Consider the following 19,616-nt stretch of genomic DNA (forward strand, 5'->3'; position numbering starts at 1 on the left):
GATTTTAGATAGCGTTTCAGAGGGCAGCAGTTCCCAAATTGCCCCATCTCACACAGCTTGTTCAAGAACAAGGCTTCCCCAAAACCAAACACATAGCAACCTGATCAGGGAGCTCGGAGTATAAAACCCTTTGGATGCTTTGAAAAACCCAGCCACAAAGCCTGCCTTGAAAACACTGCAATGCAAACAATGCACAAGTGAGAAATCACCTTGGATTCTGACTTCCCAAATCTCTCCCTCCTGGTGTCCCCGGGTTTCAACTTGCTTCCACTGCTACTGACCTAAGATGGTCTTCCTCGTTCTGGATCACACTACGAAAGCTCATCCCACACAAAAAGCCACAAGGACCATCACCACTCTATTTTGATTCCACCACTTTTATTGGTTTGAACATAACATCCTCTCTTGCACCTCTGAGACACTTCAAGCTTTGCAGTCCCAACCTCCTCGCACATTATCTCACATCAGTGGACCTTTGGAGTCTGGGGGACATCCAGCAAGAACTCTGCAGGTCAGTATTTCCCATGGCATTACTACACCACACTGGACTTCCTTAAGGAAAGGCCAACCTAGTATCAACCCCCTGTCCTTCTTTCCTGTCTCTGTGGAAGATCACTGACAGGGGTTGCATGTGCACATTTGGAAAGAGGCAGAGCTCCTCAGGGAAGAAGGAGTCCTGGATTCATTTTCATCAAGTTTTAGACACACATTAAATGCAAGGAGCTGCACCAAAGGGGACTGGACAACGGCAATTCCAGCTCCGTTCAAGAATGATTTGAGCCAGGACTACACAAGCAGGGCACATGTGATCAAAGTCACAAGAGCAAGCAAGCTTAGCCTCTACGCACTTCCATTAGATCACCACACTCCAGGTGCCATAACTCTGAAAAGAGAAGTAACTTTCTCACTGAAGACAACCACAGTCAACAAAACTACATATTCACATATATGGTGGGATACGTATAGCACCTATCTACAAGCATCTAACGCAAGAGAAGGGCCTCGGGTTCTATAATGAATGGAGAGAAAGGCTGCTGACACAGGTATTCCAGCCCCTGCAGGCACCAATCCACGTGGGAGGACCCATCTCCAAGCTTAATGTACTGAAGATTGGTACCCAAGTAGTCCGGGAGGTGCCAGAAGCCAGACTGCCTGAATACCCCTGGATCCAGGGCAGACGGGGAACCTCAGCAGGTCTGCAACTCGCCAGAATCTTTCCTGGGTTGATCCAGCCTTTCCTATCCAAGCAGCAGGGCAGAGAACTTCCATTTTTTAAAAATAAGGATTTATTTCTTCAAAAGAAGGAATTCCTTCAAACTCAACTTCATTTTTATCATTTTTCTCTAGCTTTGTTAAGACACACAATATAAAGAACTGGGTCATAAAGAAGCTAAACCAGGAACAAAACCAGCTTGCTTACTTCAGGGTATGATTTTATAAACACAGCTCTGCTAGCTTGAGTATGAACTGTATAACTAAAACATCCTCATAACATTGTGAAAACTAGTTTCTATTAAAAATAAACTTCTTATACATTGACAAAAGTATTCTTGCATTCTTTATTTGTCACTGTACACATCCCATTTACATTCTGCATACTTCTCCGCTTGGGCAACAAAACCAATTCCGCTCACTAACAATTGTCAATAGTCTCCTCCACTCTTTGGTGCTGCTGCGTATCAGGCACTGCAAGAAGTGGTTAGTCCCAGATTCTTTTAAATCGTAGAGCCATTTTCCTTTGTGTTAGAATTCCCTAAAGCTTGCAAAGGAACTAAGGTAGAGTATATCCCTTTAACATAGTTTAACCACTCAATATTTGGAATGGAAAATGTGACTTAGGTACTGAGGTTTAAAAAACAGCTATGATGTATGCAGCCAATTTTCTAAACATGAATCTCATAACGTTTTTTAGGGCGCCTTTTTTTTTTTTTTTTGCATGAGAATGTAGAGCTTACATGAGACAGCCAGCTAAATGCAACAGACCATTATGGCTCAGAGGTTTCCAATTTGCAGCTAGAAATGGTTTACATTATAAGTACTAACAGCTCCAAAAGGTATTTAAAAAGGAGAGAGTGGAGAAAACTTAGCATTTTGTAAGTGCCTAAATATGGACTGGCAGGAAATAAATTTGATCTATGCAGTTAATAATAGTCTTACCATAAGTGTGTAACAGAACTGGTTTTATGTGGTTTTAGGAGAACTAAAAATATATTTACACAGCTTAGCACTGTCTTTACTCCAACGTGCAATCTGTGAGCATTGTCACCCCGCAGGGCCAGGGCTCCCGCAGACCGCCACCGGGAGCGCCGCGCCGGGACGCCCCGCGGCCGGAGGAGCAGGGCAGCGGCATCTGCCAGCCCCGGCCGGGGAGCCCGGGCCCAGCGGGCCGGTGTGGGCCCCGCTGACAATGGGATTGCCTGTGGAACACGCCGGCCCCTCACCGGAGAAAGAAAGGGAAAAAAAAAAAAAAAAAAAAAAAAAAAAAAAAAAAAAAAAAAAAAAAAAAAAAAAAAAAAAAAAAAAAAAAAGTTAAACGCCGTGCCGATCCGTTCAGGCGACTCCGCTCCAGGCCGGGCCCCCGCCCCCCCGGCAGCCCGACTCCCGCGGCGCCGCCGCCCCGGGCCGTGCCCGCCGCCCCGCGCAGGGCGGAGCGGGCAGAGGAGGGCCCCGGCGCCGGGCGCAGCCGCGGGCAGCGCCGCCAGGACCGCGCGGGGCAGCGCCCGCCGAGCGGCCGGACCGGGGAAGGAGGGAGGGGGAGAGGGGGCGGGCGGGGGCCGCAGCGCCCGGGCGGGCCCCTCCGGCCCTCGCACACCTGGAGCGGGGCAGGCCCGGGGACCGGCCTCCCGCCTCGCCCGCCGCAGAGACCCCGCGGCCCCCACCCCGCCGGGACCCCGCCCGGGCTCCCCGCGGCCCCCGGCCGTCCCGGCCTCCGCCGAGGGAGGCGACCTGGCGGGCGAGCGGGGAGCTCGCAGGGAACCTCTGAACCTCTCCCGGGGGCGCGGGGGGGGGGCTGGCGGACGTGCCGCCGCCGGGGCAGCTCCCGGGGCGGGCGGCGGGGCGCGGTGCGGCGCGGGGAGCGCAGCCTTACCGTCCGGCTCCATCTGCTCCCGCCGCCGCGCGCCGGCGCTCCCCGAGCTGCTGCGGGCTGGGCCGGGCGGCGCGCCGGGCCGCGCGGTTACAAAGGCGGCCGCCGGGCGAGGGGGGTGGGTTTCCTCTCCCTCCCCCTGCAGCTGCATCGCGCCATGAGGCGCCGCGCGCGGGACGAGGCGCCCCCAAAGGCGGCGGAGGCGGGAGGCGCTCCCGGAGCCGCTCGGCCCGGCCCAGGCGGCCCGCGGGACCCGCCGGGAGGGAGCGCGCCGGCTGCCGGGGCACCAGGTGCTGCTCCCGGCCCGGGGGCGGCGGGGGAGGAGACCTCCCGCCCGGCCTAGCACCTCATCACGGGCGGGAGGCGGGGGCCCCGCTGCAGGCCGCGGCGGCGGGGAGGGAGGGAAGACACACACCCCCCCGCCCCCTCCGCGCCCAGCCCGCCGAGGGGCTCCGGGGGAAGGAGCGGCCGCCGCTTGCGTGGCCCCCGGACAGCGCTGCCAGGGGCTCCCGCGGAGCCAGAGCACCGCGGAGCGGCCGGTCCCGCCGCCTCCCCTCCCCGGGGGGGCTCTGCCCCGGCAGCCGGCCGGGGGAAGGGGCACCGGACGCCTCGGGCCGCCCATGCACAGCGCGGAGGGGCTTCTCCCTGTTGTGTTGGTCAAGAAGGAGGCGGCGTACCCGGACCAAAGCCCCAGATCCCGTCCAAAGCCAGAGCCAGGGAGGCTTGGGGAGGCCACGGGCTCCCCCACAGCTGCCGCCTTCGGAGCTGAAAGCTCCTCGGTGCACGCGGGGAGGCCCAGCCGGGAGCGAGCGTCCCCGCGGCCATGGGGGGGGAGCAGCGCAGAGCCCTGCTGCCCCGTCCCCTCGGACCGCCGCCCTCTTCTCACCTCCCACTAACCCACCCCGAGCTTCTCGGGGCTTCTTCCAAAGTGGGAGCAGGAGGTGCCGCCCTGGGCGCTGAGCACAGCTGAGGCCAAGGGCGATGCTGTCCCTCATGGCGGCGGCTGGTGAGGGGCACCTTCTGCCGAGGGCAAAACCCGGCCTTCGCTGGTGAGCTGCGTGTTTGAAGGAGAGATTTCTGAGAGCGCGGAGGGGCTGAGGCCAACTGGAGGAGTTTCTCTGAGGCCCAATGCCGGGTGCTGCACTTGGGCCACAACAACCCCCAGCAGCGCTACAGGCTTGGGGAGGAGTGGCTGGAGAGCTGCCAGTCAGAGAGGGACCTGGGGGTGTTGATTGACAGCCGGCTGAACATGAGCCAGCAGCGTGCCCAGGTGGCCAAGAAGGCCAGTGGCATCCTGGCTTGTATCAGCACTAGCGTGGCCAGCAGGGACAGGGAAGGGATCTGACCCCTGGGCTCGGCACTGGTGAGGCCGCCCCTCGATGAGTGGGTTCAGTTTTGGGCCCCTCACTCCAAAAAGGCCCTTGAATGACTCGAGCGTGTCCAGAGAAGGGCAACGAAGCTGGTGCAGGGTCTGGAGCACAGGTCTGATGGGGAGCGGCTGAGGGAACTGGGGGGGTTTAGTCTGGAGAAGAGGAGGCTGAGGGGAGACCTCATGGCCCTCTACAACTCCCTGAAAGGAGGGTGCAGAGAGGGGGAATGAGTCTCTTGAACCAAGGAACAAGACAAGAGGGAATGGCCTCAAGCTGCGCCAGGGCAGGGTCAGACTGGCTCTTAGGAAGGATTTCTTTGCAGAAGGGGTTGTTGGGCGTTGGAATGGGCTGCCCAGGGCAGGGGGGGAGTCCCCATCCCTGGAGGGGTTGAAGAGTCGGGTTGACCCAGCGCTGAGGGATCTGGTGGAGTTGGGAACGGTCAGGGTGAGGTTCATGGTTGGACTGGAGGAGCTTCAAGGGCTTTTCCAACCCAGGTGATTCTGTGATAGTATTAAACTTAAAAGCATATATCAAGCAATCTATCTATGAAAGAACAAAACCATGTAAAACGGTCTTCACAAAGGCATTTACCTTCAGGAAAAAATGCAAACCAGTAAATTCAGAAGTTAACTGTGGTGGGCTTTCGTCTATTTTTTGTTACCCAGTCACTGCTCCTTAACTTTCCCCTGAAACACCCAGCTTTGATGTAGGCCCCATCATGGAAATAAACTTTTGGGTAACTTCAATAGTGTGGTGGAATGGAAGAATATCTTTGTAACAAATTTCATAAAATGGATTTCTTTAGACTAATTATTCCAGAACTGTTCTAGAGTAACTCTATGAATAGGGTTAAACCAGAGTAAGAAAGCACATTTATCAGTAATGAACCAACATGGATTTCTTGATGTTACTTTTGAAATCCTACGTGTTCCTTTCAAAATCCTACCTCAAAGCATTGATATACACATACAATTTTAATATACAAGTAACGATTTAAGAGATTAGACTCCCCACATTTATTGCTGTACTAAACAGTTCTAACTCCCTGCAATTAGTCCTGTCCTTGAGGACAATGAAGCAGATCATCTCTAAAGTACTTTCACTAGAGCAGATCTCAGCTTACCACTATTGCTACATGATATAGAGGGATTCAGCAGCAGAAACAAACTTAAAAATTGTTGAAAATTACCCAGGTTCTTTGCTCTCAAGAAAGCAAGGTCCATGCTGTAAAGTGTAAAGCTGAGACAAACAACTGTTTATTTTAAGCATTTAAGAGTATTTGATATAGCACCAGAACACCAAATAACCAGATTCTTCAAAAGGATCATTTTATTTCCTCACCCTAGACAGCATTTTGGGTTTTTTTCTTCCCCCCCTAGAGAATTAGAGCATTTTTCATTGTAGGTGCTCTCAGCTCTTACAGTCTGGGCATTTGCAGTATTTCATTTGTATCTCTGACCAGCATCAGTTGAGTAATTTTGGAGGAAGTTTACAATTTAAGCAAACGTTAAATTGTAGCCATTACGTTTGGCCAGCTAAGATTGTAACAAAGGGCCAGTACAAGTTTCTTCACATCTAAGAATAAGCCATTTCTTAACCAAGGTAAGTAATCTGAAGTCAAAGGGCAGTTTCAGTAGATAAGCAACAAAGAAAAGAAGGGCTCTGTTTTGCAACTCTGCTAGGGATTTGAAGGAATAAAAGCCACTGAGAAGGTAGGCTGATACTACCAGCAAAAAAAGCAAAACAGTACAGATCTGGTTTTAAAACAGGAAGGTGTTTGCTGGACGCTTCCTCTGAATATTGGAACTTTTTCCCCCCTGAATTGAGAAGCATCCAATCCTTAAAAGCATGAGGAACAAAACCTGGGACGGTGCTTTGCGGCACGGTTTATGACTCCTGAGTAAAAGCATAGGACTCAACCTTTTATTGAGCCGCAGGCTGTAGATCCTGCCCAGCTCTGTGAAGCCCTTTCCTCCTAACCTATTTCAGGCCCCCGAGCTGTTTCCCTTCGGTGTCTCATGGAGGAAGTCGTATCAGGAACAAGTCCGCCTTGTCAACATTTCTGTCACCTCTGCCGTTCTCAGGCTTAATAGTGAAGAAGTCAAAGCTTCTATTAATTAGATTAGAAACCGATTAGCAATCTTCTGCATTGAACTGGATCTTGCTGAGCACCTTAACGTCTTAGTTTTATTAAATCTTATTTGGAAACGCAAACTGCACTTTGTACCCAGTACAATATACTTCTTTCCATTAAGCTTTGAAGCACTGGGCAATGTCCACTGAATGTTGTCTTTATTGTAGGATATTTTTTACTGTTTTCAAACCCTTGATGTCTAATGCACATGTATGCAATGGTAAGAGAAAAGGGTCAATAAATGCAGTGTAAGCAGTTAGTAAAGTTCACACAAATACTCATTCTTTCTCCCCCCCAAAAAGAAAAAAGTTGCCTGTCATATCACATTAAAATTCTTTTACAAGAAGAACTCCCTCAACTCAAATTAATTCTCCCTCATGGTAGGCTTTGCAGTTAAATAAGGATTACCATTGCATGTCCAGGAAAGATAAATCTAAAGAGGGTAAAAATAACCTCTTATAGATTTAATGAGCCATTGGAGACCAAGAAACTAAAGCTTTGCAAATACATAGGTTTTGTCTGACATGCTTTTCATGTAAGAGATGCATGTCGTGTTCTCTTCCGGATGATGTAATCCTCAGGGTGACCCTCATGTGCTTTTGCCATCATATGACACTCTACTGAATATACAAAGTTCCTTTGTGTACAGAGTCCTTATTTGTAACTCCCAGAATTTTGATCAGAGCTTTTTTATTCCTTTCTGAAGAGACTACTTTTCATTTGAAGATGAAGATTACTGTAACATGTCTTCTGAGTATTTATGCAATTTCATTTTCATGACTCTGAAACTGAGCCTTTTCAACTGTAGAGAAAGAAGTACTGCTTTATTTCTCATTCACAATGAGATTAAAACACCAATTGCAATAAAAAATTTAAAATTTATGGCAGCACTGAAACTGATTCTGTTGCTTTCATTTTAAGTTTCAAAAAAAAAAAAAAAGGGAAAAAAATGATTCATCAGAGGTAGCTTTCAAGAGGGAATTTTTAAGCTGAAACCCTACTGAGGTAGGGTTTGGGGTTTTTTTAATGATACCTTAGGCAAAAGCAAGTTTATTCCATATTCACCAACACCAGTTACCAGAGCAGCCAGGAAACCAGAGGAAAAAAACCACAAAACAATAGAGAGACAAAAATAAGGAACTGCAGATAAAAGCAAAGCAGTCCTCCATTCAGGACACAACTCCTGTAGCAGCTTTTATGCTCTGGCATAAGATTTTTATAGGAGAGTGGAATAGTCTCTATTGTATCCCCACTTCATAAAGGAGTTGAACTTAAATATTTACTAGGGCTTGTATTCTGGATCAATGTTAATTCTACTTAATACCGAGGCATTTCAAATCCTTTCTAATTTCACTGGTATTCTTTATACACTGGCTTAACAGTTTTTTCATATAAATTGATACAGATGTTCTTAAGGTAATATACATCAACGTTGTTATCTGGACTCTCTGAAAGCGGAAGCAGGTTCATATCACAGATAATGAATGACCAGAGTGTGTCACCTCTTCCTGGAGTCTGATCTTCACAACTAAAAATGTACTTCTTGGAGTCCCCAGGGAGGGCAACAGAGCCATTCTTCATCTTTTCAATGCTGGGCTGGGGAAAACAATAATCCTGCTGCCCTTACCTGACAAATAACAATGAGCTACAAGGGTGGTGGATCCACTTGCTTTCTTCTGTGTCTCTGGTGTAAAATGATGGGACTCCTAATATCCTGACCAGAACAGCAACACTTAATGTGTGACTATCCACACTCACAAGAGAGGATGATGAGAATGAGGAGGTGTTACTGACCTCTGTAGCTAAAAGCAACATGTGTGGCAGCCAGCAGACTCTTGGTCTCTTCGTGAGCGTCTCTGTTTGCTAGCCACAACCAGAATACCAAGGCTAAACTTGTGACAGAGCACGGTAGTGTTACAGAAACCTCTGTGCATATATTAGATTCTGTTTACTGTGGGTTTGCGTTTATATTTTTAGATTACTGAAAGCTGTAGACTTGTCAGACGTGTATATTCATCCACTGAATTGGGGATGAACTCAGTGACCCAGAAGGTCATTTCAACTCCCATGTTCGTAATTTATTTTGTATCACACGACAAAGTAAATGGGGAGTTATAGCTTGTCACTGTTTGATTAAACATTTCCAAACAACACTGACTTTCACACTACCCTCAAAAACAAGATAGGCTTTATGAATTGAATCATCTGATGTGGCACAGAGGTGATATTTCTCAAAAACAATGTCTTTCAGGAACATAAACTCCATTGTTCAAAAGGAAAAGGACAGAGGTACCTAAATGCTCTTAGTGTTGAGCAGGATTTAGGTTAAGCTTTTTCAGGAATTATTAGCTACATATTTAAATAATCTAAAGGGCACTGTAGATTTTACCCCCAAGTTTTCAGTAACCTAAAATCAGCCAAAATGAAATTTTGTTGGTTTGTTGCTTTGATTACAGAGGTACTAAAACTGGAATCTTTGTCAAACAAGAGAAGGAAATACTGTTTTTCTGGGCACCATTAGATTACAAATTTACTCCAGCTTTGGCCTGAAAGAGGCTAGAAATGTTGACTTTTAAGACAACACACATGGTCTGGCAAACAATAAGGTTTAGCCTTCAAACAGGAAGAGAGAATTATGGCACTTGATTTTTGTCATCCTGGTCACTGTTAATCTGCGTTCAGAAACAAACACTGACTTATTCTGAATTTTGGTAAAGGCATTCTCATCTCTTTTTTCTGTTACTCTTAAATACATCACATCAATTACATAATTACTCAGTGACTTATGGGTGACCACGCAAATCAGTTGAAGCCAAAATATTTAGTAGAATGTGTTTACTCTGGGGGAAAAAAAAAAAAATCACCAACATAGTTAGCACAATATTTATGTAATCTATTACTAAATCATCCAGAGTACAAACATATATCCTTTAAAAATAGATTATCTTTGACCTTCCATGAAACTACTAAAAGGTTCTCATACAATTACATTCTTGAATGATCATTTACAAAAGTTTCAAACCAGCCATCATCAATTGCTCTTCTCACAGACCTAGTTCATGTGTTATCAGGATCTTGATGAAGGCAATAGTATCAAGAATTACCCACAGCTTGCTCCTGCAGCCCTCAAACCTGCCCTTACAACCACATCTTAATATGGTGATAATCACATTCTGCCCAGCCCATGATTTGGTTTAGCCAAGTCATAAAGCAGAGGGTGAGAGAAAGGTCTATGTATAGCTCCTGCCCTCCAACGATGTGCCTGTTTTCTGTCACATGGAAGATCTTGTGCCACATCTGTCCCCAGGAAAGCAGGTAAGTAAACCTGATTTATTAAAGCACAGTTTTCATCTCCTGTCTTCAAGGAGTCAGATGGCCAACCCTCTTATAGAATTTCTTGGGTGGGCTGAATCAGCATAAGCATCTTATGTGACCTCTTCAAAAACAGTTGTTAAAACCTAATCTAATTTATATACCTGTATAAAGCCTGAACTTCCTTGAAAATCAGAATATGCGAGTGGCTTTTTAGCCAAAGGACTTTTATTTCTAGATCTTTATCTACTGAATTATATAGTGGATTTAATTTTTACCTTGTGCATACATTTTGGATACACTTAATAGACAAAAAATGTTAACTATCTGTTTTTCTTTATTAGATGTCACTGTAATGAGCAAAGGCAAGCTTTAAGTAGCATGGTCTTAACTAGGGATCCGTTTGTTAGGCTTAAATACACCAACTAGTCTACCACACGACTACTCATGAAAGAAAAAATACAAATGAAGATGAACTACAAACCCAAAAGTGGACTTTCTTTAAATCTCTGAGAAAAATCAAGTCATTCCTGGAGCCTTTAATTGTTGATTAAATAACAGAATTATTTACTACTTTTGATGTAGCAGGTCCATCTCCTGTTGAGAAATTACAACAATTTTAGAAGGTATTCCACTGGAATTAGTTACTGTAGTTTCTACATTAGCACTAGGCAGCCAAACTTCATAAACTAATGAAACTAGGCTTTTCATTTCAGTACTTAGAATTCAGTCACCTAGACCTCAACTTGCTGAACTTTGTTTTTCTTCCCATTATTATTAACAACTGAGTAACCTATCACAGACTTTTCTCCACCAGTGTCCAGAAGGGAACAAAACATGGCTGTGTATAAATCCTTTCTGTGAAAGAGAGGACGACTCCACCTCTGTGAAGACTGAACCATTAAAAAAGGAAAAGGTGGCAGCGTTAGTGCAAGCCATTAAATTTAGATCCTTTCTGTGTGCTTATCAAATTCCCTTGAAACATTCTTGAGCCAGTTTTTGTCCACATCTCTATGGACAACCACATCTTACCATGATTCAGCAGCAAAGTTTCATCCCCTTTTTCTTGCCTTCATACCTTAATGCTCCCCACTGGAGTCTAGGTTTTCGTACAGTCTTATCACAGAGACAGGCTCTTTGGCACTGGGGGTTGTTTTTTACCAGACGGTAAAAGCATCTATAGCATAATTTCTCTTTTGTGAAGAGTGATAGTAACCAAAGATACACCATGAGTTCAGGTAGAGCGCAGAAGAGAGCAATCAGCTAGACACAACTTTCTTCATAACTTTTCAGAGTAGTTGATCATGTTGTGACCAGTCACTGGATTTTCCTGCAGTCATCGAAAAAGAGGAAAAAAAGATCCGTAAGTAAAGAAATTGGCATCAAAGGCATAATGAGTAGGACACTTAACATTCCATAAGCAAAGCTATCCTATCCCTGAATGATTCAGTGCATGGTAGAGCCCTGAGCCCTTCCCAAAATGTATGCTAAAGCAAGCTAGAACAGAAACAGCAAGAAACAACCAATGAGGAGATCAGAGATGCAGGAATTCACCATCATTCCTTAATGGAAAGTAGCCTGGGGGTGGCAGGAAGACCAATGTACTTCTCCCATCAGCACAGCAGGAGCAGATTCCTGGTTCTCTGACTCCTAAAAATAGCACTAGATCCCAAACAATGACAGCATGATAGGGAAGAGAGCCGAAGCACAACAGCTTCTATAAAATTCCATATTTAAGTTTTTTCTATCTGCCATGCATGTGTGACCATGCTATCCATTAAGTAATGAGATTTATGATTTATTTTAATAGTTTTAGCTTTGTTCCTCTCTGGAACTCCTCTATGGGACTTGATGTCTGCTGCAAGACCCTCTGCAGTGCGTGCCTAGCTTCTTACCTTTCACAAACACCCTGTGCAAAGTGGTAATGGTGGTAAGCAGTGAGCTGAAAATATGTAGAAGTACTCAATTATTTGCAACCACCTCCCCCAGAACTGGCCACAGTCTGCTCTACTCACCCATGATGACACCTTGGCCATGCTGGTTTGAAACAGTGCTCTCAGACTCTGGATTAAGGATGGGCAAAGTGGAAGATGCAGGCTGAGCTCTTGCTGGTTGACAACCACTCTGTCAGGCCTGTTGACATAATGTGCAGCTGGAAACACATCTTTTGCTGGCCCACAACCCATTCCTACTAGGCATTAAAATAGGCCGAGCAGGTTCCTGGTGATGGCAGGTCCAGCGCAAGCCCAAAGTAGTTCGTTACGTGGCATAGTGACAAATGACACACACTCAGGAACCAAGCTGAGTTACCAGAGGGATGCAAACAAAAAGAGTTGAAAAATTTCTTCACACTTGTGGTTCCATTTATTGTCTATCACATGATTCTTACGGTGTTCAGCTGCAGCAGTGGTAACCGTTCATAAAGCTTTATGTTCCAAAGCTGCCAAGCTGGAAGCTTGTCAGAAGAGCAAGAAATACATTCAAGACGAGCTGTGAAGAGCTATGGGGAACGCTGGCAAAGCTAAACAGAGGGGAAACTGGGGGGGAGGAAGAGGAATTCTTGAGACAAACGTCAAATTTTTTAGTGTGGAAGAAACATGACAGTTTTTGCTTTGCTATCAGCTGGCATTTTCTCTGCAGCCACCCACCTGAGGCTGAGCCGCCCTGTATTGCGCTGCCATCTCGTGTTTGCCTGGCAGAACTTCTCCAAAACAAAGCAGGCGAGTTGCAAGCAATGACACCGCATGTTCAAGCATAACGAGCGTATCCCGTTTAAATTTTTTACCCTTTAGTTATGAATGGAAGCATGTCACATAGAGCTGCAAGCTGGATACAAAGCTTTTAAGTGCTTGTTGCGGGAACATACCCTTAACCTGGAATTAAAGAGTTAACAAAGATGAAACAACCCTTTACAAGACTCCCTAGAGCCAGAGAGAAGGAATTCGGAGGCCATCCAGTCTTTTTCTCTGCGAGCTTCAGTGAACTTACCCGCGGTTTTTGCCTTTTAAAACATTTCAGTGTTCTACAGGCAAGACCCCAAAATCAGCCGCTGGCACTAAATTTAAAGCATTAGCAGTTGGGCTTCTATAGTTTGTTGTGGTTTCTATTTTTGTATCCTATCTGGAAAAGAGTTCTTGGGAAGGTGGGAGCAAGATTTATCTCCTACTCTGGATTCTGCTCCCTTCCCTTAGACCACAGTCAATCTTACTTCACAGAGCTGAGATTACAAAGAGAGCTGTTCCAGACATTTAGCAGTTCTGTAATAACAGAGCGTGAGGGGGCTGAACTGGAAATTGGGTGCTTTCAGCACAAATGCCACATAGAAGAAAAAACAGCTCAGATCATCAGTGGTGGCCAGATTCACAAAAAATACAGTTTAATAGGCACCTTTATATTGTCCAGATCCTCCAGCCATGTTGCATAAACAGATCTGCTAGTACAAATTTTAACTCATCTATCCAAATTTATGCCTTCATTTGCTGGGCACTAAGAATAAAACACACAGCCCAGCAAGGTCGAAGAACAAGCATTCCTGTCAAGTCTTCAACGGGCAGATGTCCCGCCTAGCAAGGACTTGCACTCTTGCCTCCCCTCTAGTCTCTTAAAGCTTACTTGGAAAAATTTTCTTCACACTACTTAAACCAGTTTTAGACTGTCCAGTATAAAAACTACACATGAAAATAATTGTACGTTGTGTCAGGAGCCCTGTAATCACACAAACCCTGCAACCTTTTTTTGTGAACATACCAGCACAGCAGACTTAGAACAGCATCTGCACTTACACATTTCAGCTGTGGGCACCGCACGCAGGCTAAAGGAGGGACTTCTTGTGAGGAGGTTGCAGAGATGCACGCTCTAGCTGACTAAGGTAGAGCTGGGCACTATGTGGTTATCGCAGTGGTATCACAGCTCTAATGTTAAGTCCTAAAACGCTCAGGGACCGACTGCCACATTTCCCATTCCAGTCTTGTGGCTCCCTCCCTGTGGACCTGTCCTGCACTGCCAAGCTTTCTTACCCTTCTGTTTCTCTCTATCCATGACTTCTTGCAGTTTCCAGAGGGTACTGAGGGCTGCAGATCCCCCAGCCCTCCCCAGAGCGTGTCCATCACTAGGATAAGGTATCTCAGTGTTTGGGCTATTTTAGCTTTGGAAGCTGGTACTGACACAGACACTGACTTGGCTGGAAGCTTTCCATAGGCAGCTGGGGCAGCAAACGTAGTTCTCTTAATATAACAACATAGAAACTGATTTTATTAAAACCATGTTTAAAAGCAGCCTAACCTAAGGCTAGTCAAATGTGCCTGCTTACACTTGATAGTGACATTCAGATAAGTACAGCTGTATTCAGATTGACTCAGGTATTGCTTAGAAGAAATATCTTGATATACATTGATAGAAAATCGTTCTATAAACTGAAGCTTAAAGAAAGAGGATTCCTGCAACCCAGGAGACTTGCATGAGACATTCTGAAACCACACACAAAAGCATTTAAACATGCCAGGGAACATGTTCCTCTCCCCCACGTTCTCCTCATTTTCTTGCACCGTTCCTTCTTTCTGTAGTCTCATGTGCCTCTTCCTAGCCCCTGACGGCTAATAAATGTGTTAGCTGATCCCTTTAAGATGGAGAAATGCATATTATGCAGTCTGTATTACCAGACTACACTAAATTGCCAGCTGCTTTTCTGGAATTGAGTTGTTCCTAGGCTTTATGCCAAACAATCCCTGCCCACGGCAGATCCAGCTGCTCCAAGTTGCTCAACAGTCCATCCTAATCCATTGCTGCCATTTTTTCCTTGCTGCCTCTTTCATATTCTCGCATACCTCCCTCTCTTTTTTCATTGTTTTGGTTTGGTTTTTTTTAAACCTGCCTCGTGCTTACACCCTTTCCCCTCACTTTCTCATTTATCCTTCTGCCACTTCCCCTTCTCCTCACCCCCACAGAAACACATCAGTTTTTCTATGACTAGGTATTTGGGATTGGACCAGTTGCTGCTTTTGCTAGCTTTTTTTCTGCCTCCATGAAAGTAACATCCCTTCTGAAACAGGACACTGGTCTTGTGGCCTTCAGAGGAATGAGAGAAGCAGCAATGACAATTTTGCCTCCTACAAATGTCACACAGATGGAAGATACATTTGTTGCCCCTTTGCTGGCAGATGTTCTGTCAGGTTTATTAAAAGATGCCCCAGCTCCATAAACATGATGAAGCAGCGAAAGTGACAGTCTCACTTTACACCTCTGGGAAAACCCTTCCAGATGAGAGTGAAGAGTCTAACCCAAGTCAGAAAAGAAATCAGGAAAGATCATGATAACAATGACTCTAAGGGTAATAAGAAACAAAGGGGAGGAGAAAAAGGCATGTATTCTTACCATGCTTTCCACTGCCCAACCAGCTTCTGCAACTGGATTAGAAAGGCAGAACACAAACTTCATCTTTAGCTCCCAGCCCTTCTCCAGGCTGTAATTCCAGTTCTGCTGTGGACTGTTGGTAATTTAGGGGGTTGTGAACATCACTGAGAGCCTAACTGCATATTTTATCGAGTTGATGAAAGATACTTTAGCCTCTGGCATAACAGCCACAACAAGTGTTCTTAGCTATTCCATGCCCTCATTGTTCCAATTAAAGGTTGAACAAGCTTTTAGCAAATATTTTTATACAGAAAGTAAACATTTATTCAGAAAAGATAGATTTTTTAATATATATTACTATGTTATTTAAAGAAGAAATACCCAGGCTTTCATCTAGGTAGCACAAGGGAAAAAAGGTAAAAATCAAAGATGTAAACTTTTTCTTTTTCCCTACCATTCTAGTTATTGTACCTAAAAGTGGTAACTTAAGAAAACCACAAACGCTAAAAACCACTATCAGTGATGCAAAGTCAGGCATGAGGTTTCATTGGCAGCTGATAGGAAGGAAGGTGCAATTCCGAGACATCTAGAAGACGCCACCATCTCTGATGAATTGCCAGCAGCACAGCAGAAGGTGCCAGCCACAGTGCTGCCTGTAAAACAGCCAGCAGGTCTTAGAGTAAGATGGCTTTGTTTCTGCAACTAAAAAACAAATTACATGGGGCCTGAAAATTGGATTCATTCTTGTTCCAGCTGGTTCCTAAAGTAATGTCAGCAAAGACCAAAACTGATACCCAATGGCTGCGGAGCAGCTTGCACAAACCCAACAGCACGACAAGAGACAAGCAGTGCTCATGTTTGCAGCAAGGTCTGAAGGCATCGGATCTGAAAGCCAAAGACTACCTTGTCAGGGGGAACAGACAGAAGACAGGGAGCTCGGTCTGACACTGAACAGCAGGGGCACAGCGTGGTCCGTTTTCTTCTGACCCAGCTCTTTGAGCATGGTCAGATGTGCCACTTCATCCCCACCTCAGCGGCAGCTGCCTCACCTCCAACGCCGGAGCATCTTCAGATACCGACAGAACCGCACTCTGCTCCGAGTCTGCCACTGCCTGGTTTGTTATTCGGATTAAAGCATCCGGAGTCAGGAAAGAGTAAACAACTTTCTGCCAACAGATGTGAAGCGCAGCAAACCTCTGGCATTTCAGGCTGTAGAGGTGAGTAACTACCAGTGCTAACCTAACTAGCAGTACCTGCAGCTAAAACCATGCAGGTGACTCGCTGCCAGCAGGTGCTGGGGCCTTGGCTGTTCTGGTCATGCCTGAGCTCTCTGCTGTTTGACTCAAGTATTTGCACTAACCAAAAAAACCTTGTCACCCTAAGCGTGAAAAGCACGCGTACACTGGCAGTAGCTGATAGCTAGGAATTCTCACCCTACGGAGAAAGACAAAACCACAAGGAACTCGCTTTTACAAACCAAATCTTATTCTTCAGAGCTGTTACCAAATAACCACATGACTACCAGCTAAAGAGAATTAATGATTTCCCCATCCTAATAAGACACAAGTTCAGGCTATTCTTTCGATCCTGGTAAGATCACACTTTAAAAACCTCCTCCCGAAGCTGTCAATGGCGTAGGCTCAACAGTCTTCCCCCTGACAGAGACGTCAGTCTTCTAAATGGAGAGATATTAATGCTCGGTCTCTAAGACTTTGATAATTGGCTTAATAAAGGCTCATTGTTCATTTGGCAATAACAGGAAGCTAATGTTCTACTGCTGGATCAAACACTTTACTCTTTATCCCTTGATAAAGCCTTGAGCTGCATTCATTTGAATTCCAGGGTAGAAGCCACACAGGAAAATAAGCTAAATAACATTTGAGATTAGTAGAAGCTGCCTGAATGCTCAATATAATTTGGAATAAGGATACAAACTGTCCTAGTTAGGAACAGTCTCCTCACCAGGAATTAAGCGAAAAATGTTTGTGATTATGAAATTGCCAAATTGAGTGTTTCCCTTAGCCTTGAGTTAGCATGCACCTGAATATTGGGAGACTCTTTTAACCTAAAATTTCTGTGTAAAAAGTAGGGAGCAAGGTTTCAAGGAGAAGATAAACTATCTTTTTAATGTCAAGCAATACGAAGCAGCATATAGTAAAATGAACAGTTGTTTTTCCTTCTCTCCTTAAAGATGGAATTTGTAATTCCTCCAATACACTACTCTTTGAAAAGCAGAAATAGTTAACCAGTTCCAAAAAAAGATAAAAAATACCATTATTGAGAATAATGAATTATGGAAGCCCTAGCAAGAATTTACTTTTTAAAATTCTGCTCTTTTAATACATATGATCTCATTAATCATATATACTATATATATACATAACTAATAAATATATATACTAAATCATCAGTTTTAAAGTTTCTCCTGCCTGTTAAGCAGGTTACAGTATTTTAGCACAGGACATTGACAAACGTCCAACTGCTGACATTTTTGAAAGTTAAATCATAGAGATATTTTAAAAATATAAAGGTGTTCAAAATCCATGCAACATAAAGAGAATTGGGCAGGTACATTTTTGGCCTTCGCAGTGTCCTCCTAACTTGACACTTGATTCAGTAAAAAGCCACAGTATTTGTGGTTCTGCCCATAAAGTCATTTCCAGCTTAGTTAACCAACTTCGACTCTTGCTTGCTAAGCTGGTGGAAATCTGGGTGTGCATACTTAGAACTCACTTCAGCCTAGCTTAAATTCACTTCATCTCATCTACATGTGGCTAACTCAAACTAACTTAAACGGTTTCTCAGGTTTTCTCCACCGTAATCACAAAAATCAGCTTTCATTACACTGCTCCCACTTGCTATATTGCTTCAGAAATAGTCTACTTTATCCAAGAACCAGATCCAGCCTGTTTGTTTGTTGGCTTTTTTTTTTTAAACAGTTACTGGATCTAAGACATTTTACAGCCACTTCACTTGATCCTTATGACATCTGATGACCTAGTTACAGCAGTGTGTCCCAAAGTCACAGGGTTGGGTAAGGTAAGGCTGGCTGACACCGATTCAATGCACAAGATCCTGTCTCGGATTACCTTGGAGATACCATGCTCAGTACACAAGGGAAAAAAAGTTCACTTTGCAGCTGTGATGGCTCCTTCTTGGGGAAATTTGCCTTTGCACTGAGAAGCAGCAACCCTCCTCCTTTACTGGGGAGGGACAACTCTCTTGGAAGAAAAGAAAGGAATAAGATGAAGTAATCTTTTGAGTAGTTTGTACATCAGTGTTTTTCCCAGCAACCACTAATGAATGCTTGCTTGAAGCTTTTATAAACATTCAATATAATACTCAAAATAAGTACCTACTCAAAACAACCATATACTCAAAATAACCATGTTAACCAGCTGCTTTGCTTGTTTTTGAGCTCACATAGGTGATCTTTATAGTTTTTCATTGTTTCTACTAAGTCCTTGGGTGGAAAAATACCATTTTCCTGGTCCTGTAGGTCAATCTGCATCATCAGCCTTTAAAAAACACAAGAATAGGAATATATTTTTGAAACTGTAACTTCTGTAAATATTTGTGTAGCTGAATTTTACTATCTTATCCAGTGGGATCTCCAAAAAGCACCTATGTCTTAATTTTCTTTGCCTTCATCCCACAAAACTAGGTACATGGGGACATTTAGGCCTGTTTCTCTTTTTGAGGCATCTAAGTACATCTGAAAATCTGCCCTGTTCTCCCTCTGGGAAGTTAGTAGTTTGTTTTCAAGCCTCACTTGCAAGAAACAAATGATCCCACTGAATTCCTGAATCCATGGCAAACAGCAGTGTTACATTAGCTGGCAGATTCCTTTCCTGGAGACTAAATAGAGCAATATCTGCAGTCTGGAATGTAGCTGGTGACCCACCCTCCCCATCCAGCACAGGCGACATTCCCTCCAGGCACTGTATTTTTTTCTACGCAGAAGAGAGCCAGAGAAATTGATGTTTTAATTAATAGCCAGTCACTAGACAAGCTTTTAAGCTAAATATTCTTCTTCTCTTATTTTCTTACTAAAGCATTTTTGAACCAGACTGTTCTATTTCAACAGGTTTGTTCTTGTTCTTCTGTCATTTGCGTGCATATATATTTATACCATGTTTCTCCCTTAGATCACCCTGCAGATAAAGCTCCCATTATAGCAAATGCAAAACTATACAGTCAGGGCAAGCGTTCTAGCAAATATGCTCTGCTAGTTTACAGCACACAAGTCAACAAGAATTTTCGATGCCCAAGTAAAAATTGTCATATTACTCTCCAGTTACAATATTAGTTATGTTGGTTGGCTGGTGTAATGCAACTGACTGCTACCAGATAAACGCTAAGCAGA

General features: G+C 44.7%; 1 protein-coding gene across 1 annotated transcript in view; it reads right to left on the reverse strand.

The window, feature by feature from the left end:
* The window catches only part of FGD3 (FYVE, RhoGEF and PH domain containing 3), a 111,931-nt gene extending 108,576 nt beyond the window's left edge, over positions 1-3,355 (reverse strand). Inside the window, exon 1 of the mRNA XM_074879851.1 lies at positions 3,089-3,355. Coding sequence (XP_074735952.1) covers positions 3,089-3,236 — 148 coding nt within the window. The 5' untranslated portion in view covers positions 3,237-3,355. The remainder of the gene's footprint in view (positions 1-3,088) is intronic.
* Positions 3,356-19,616: the final 16,261 nt, after the last annotated feature.

Source organism: Strix uralensis, chromosome 10 (assembly GCF_047716275.1).
Source record: "Strix uralensis isolate ZFMK-TIS-50842 chromosome 10, bStrUra1, whole genome shotgun sequence".
In the NCBI taxonomy this organism is placed as follows: domain Eukaryota; kingdom Metazoa; phylum Chordata; class Aves; order Strigiformes; family Strigidae; genus Strix; species Strix uralensis.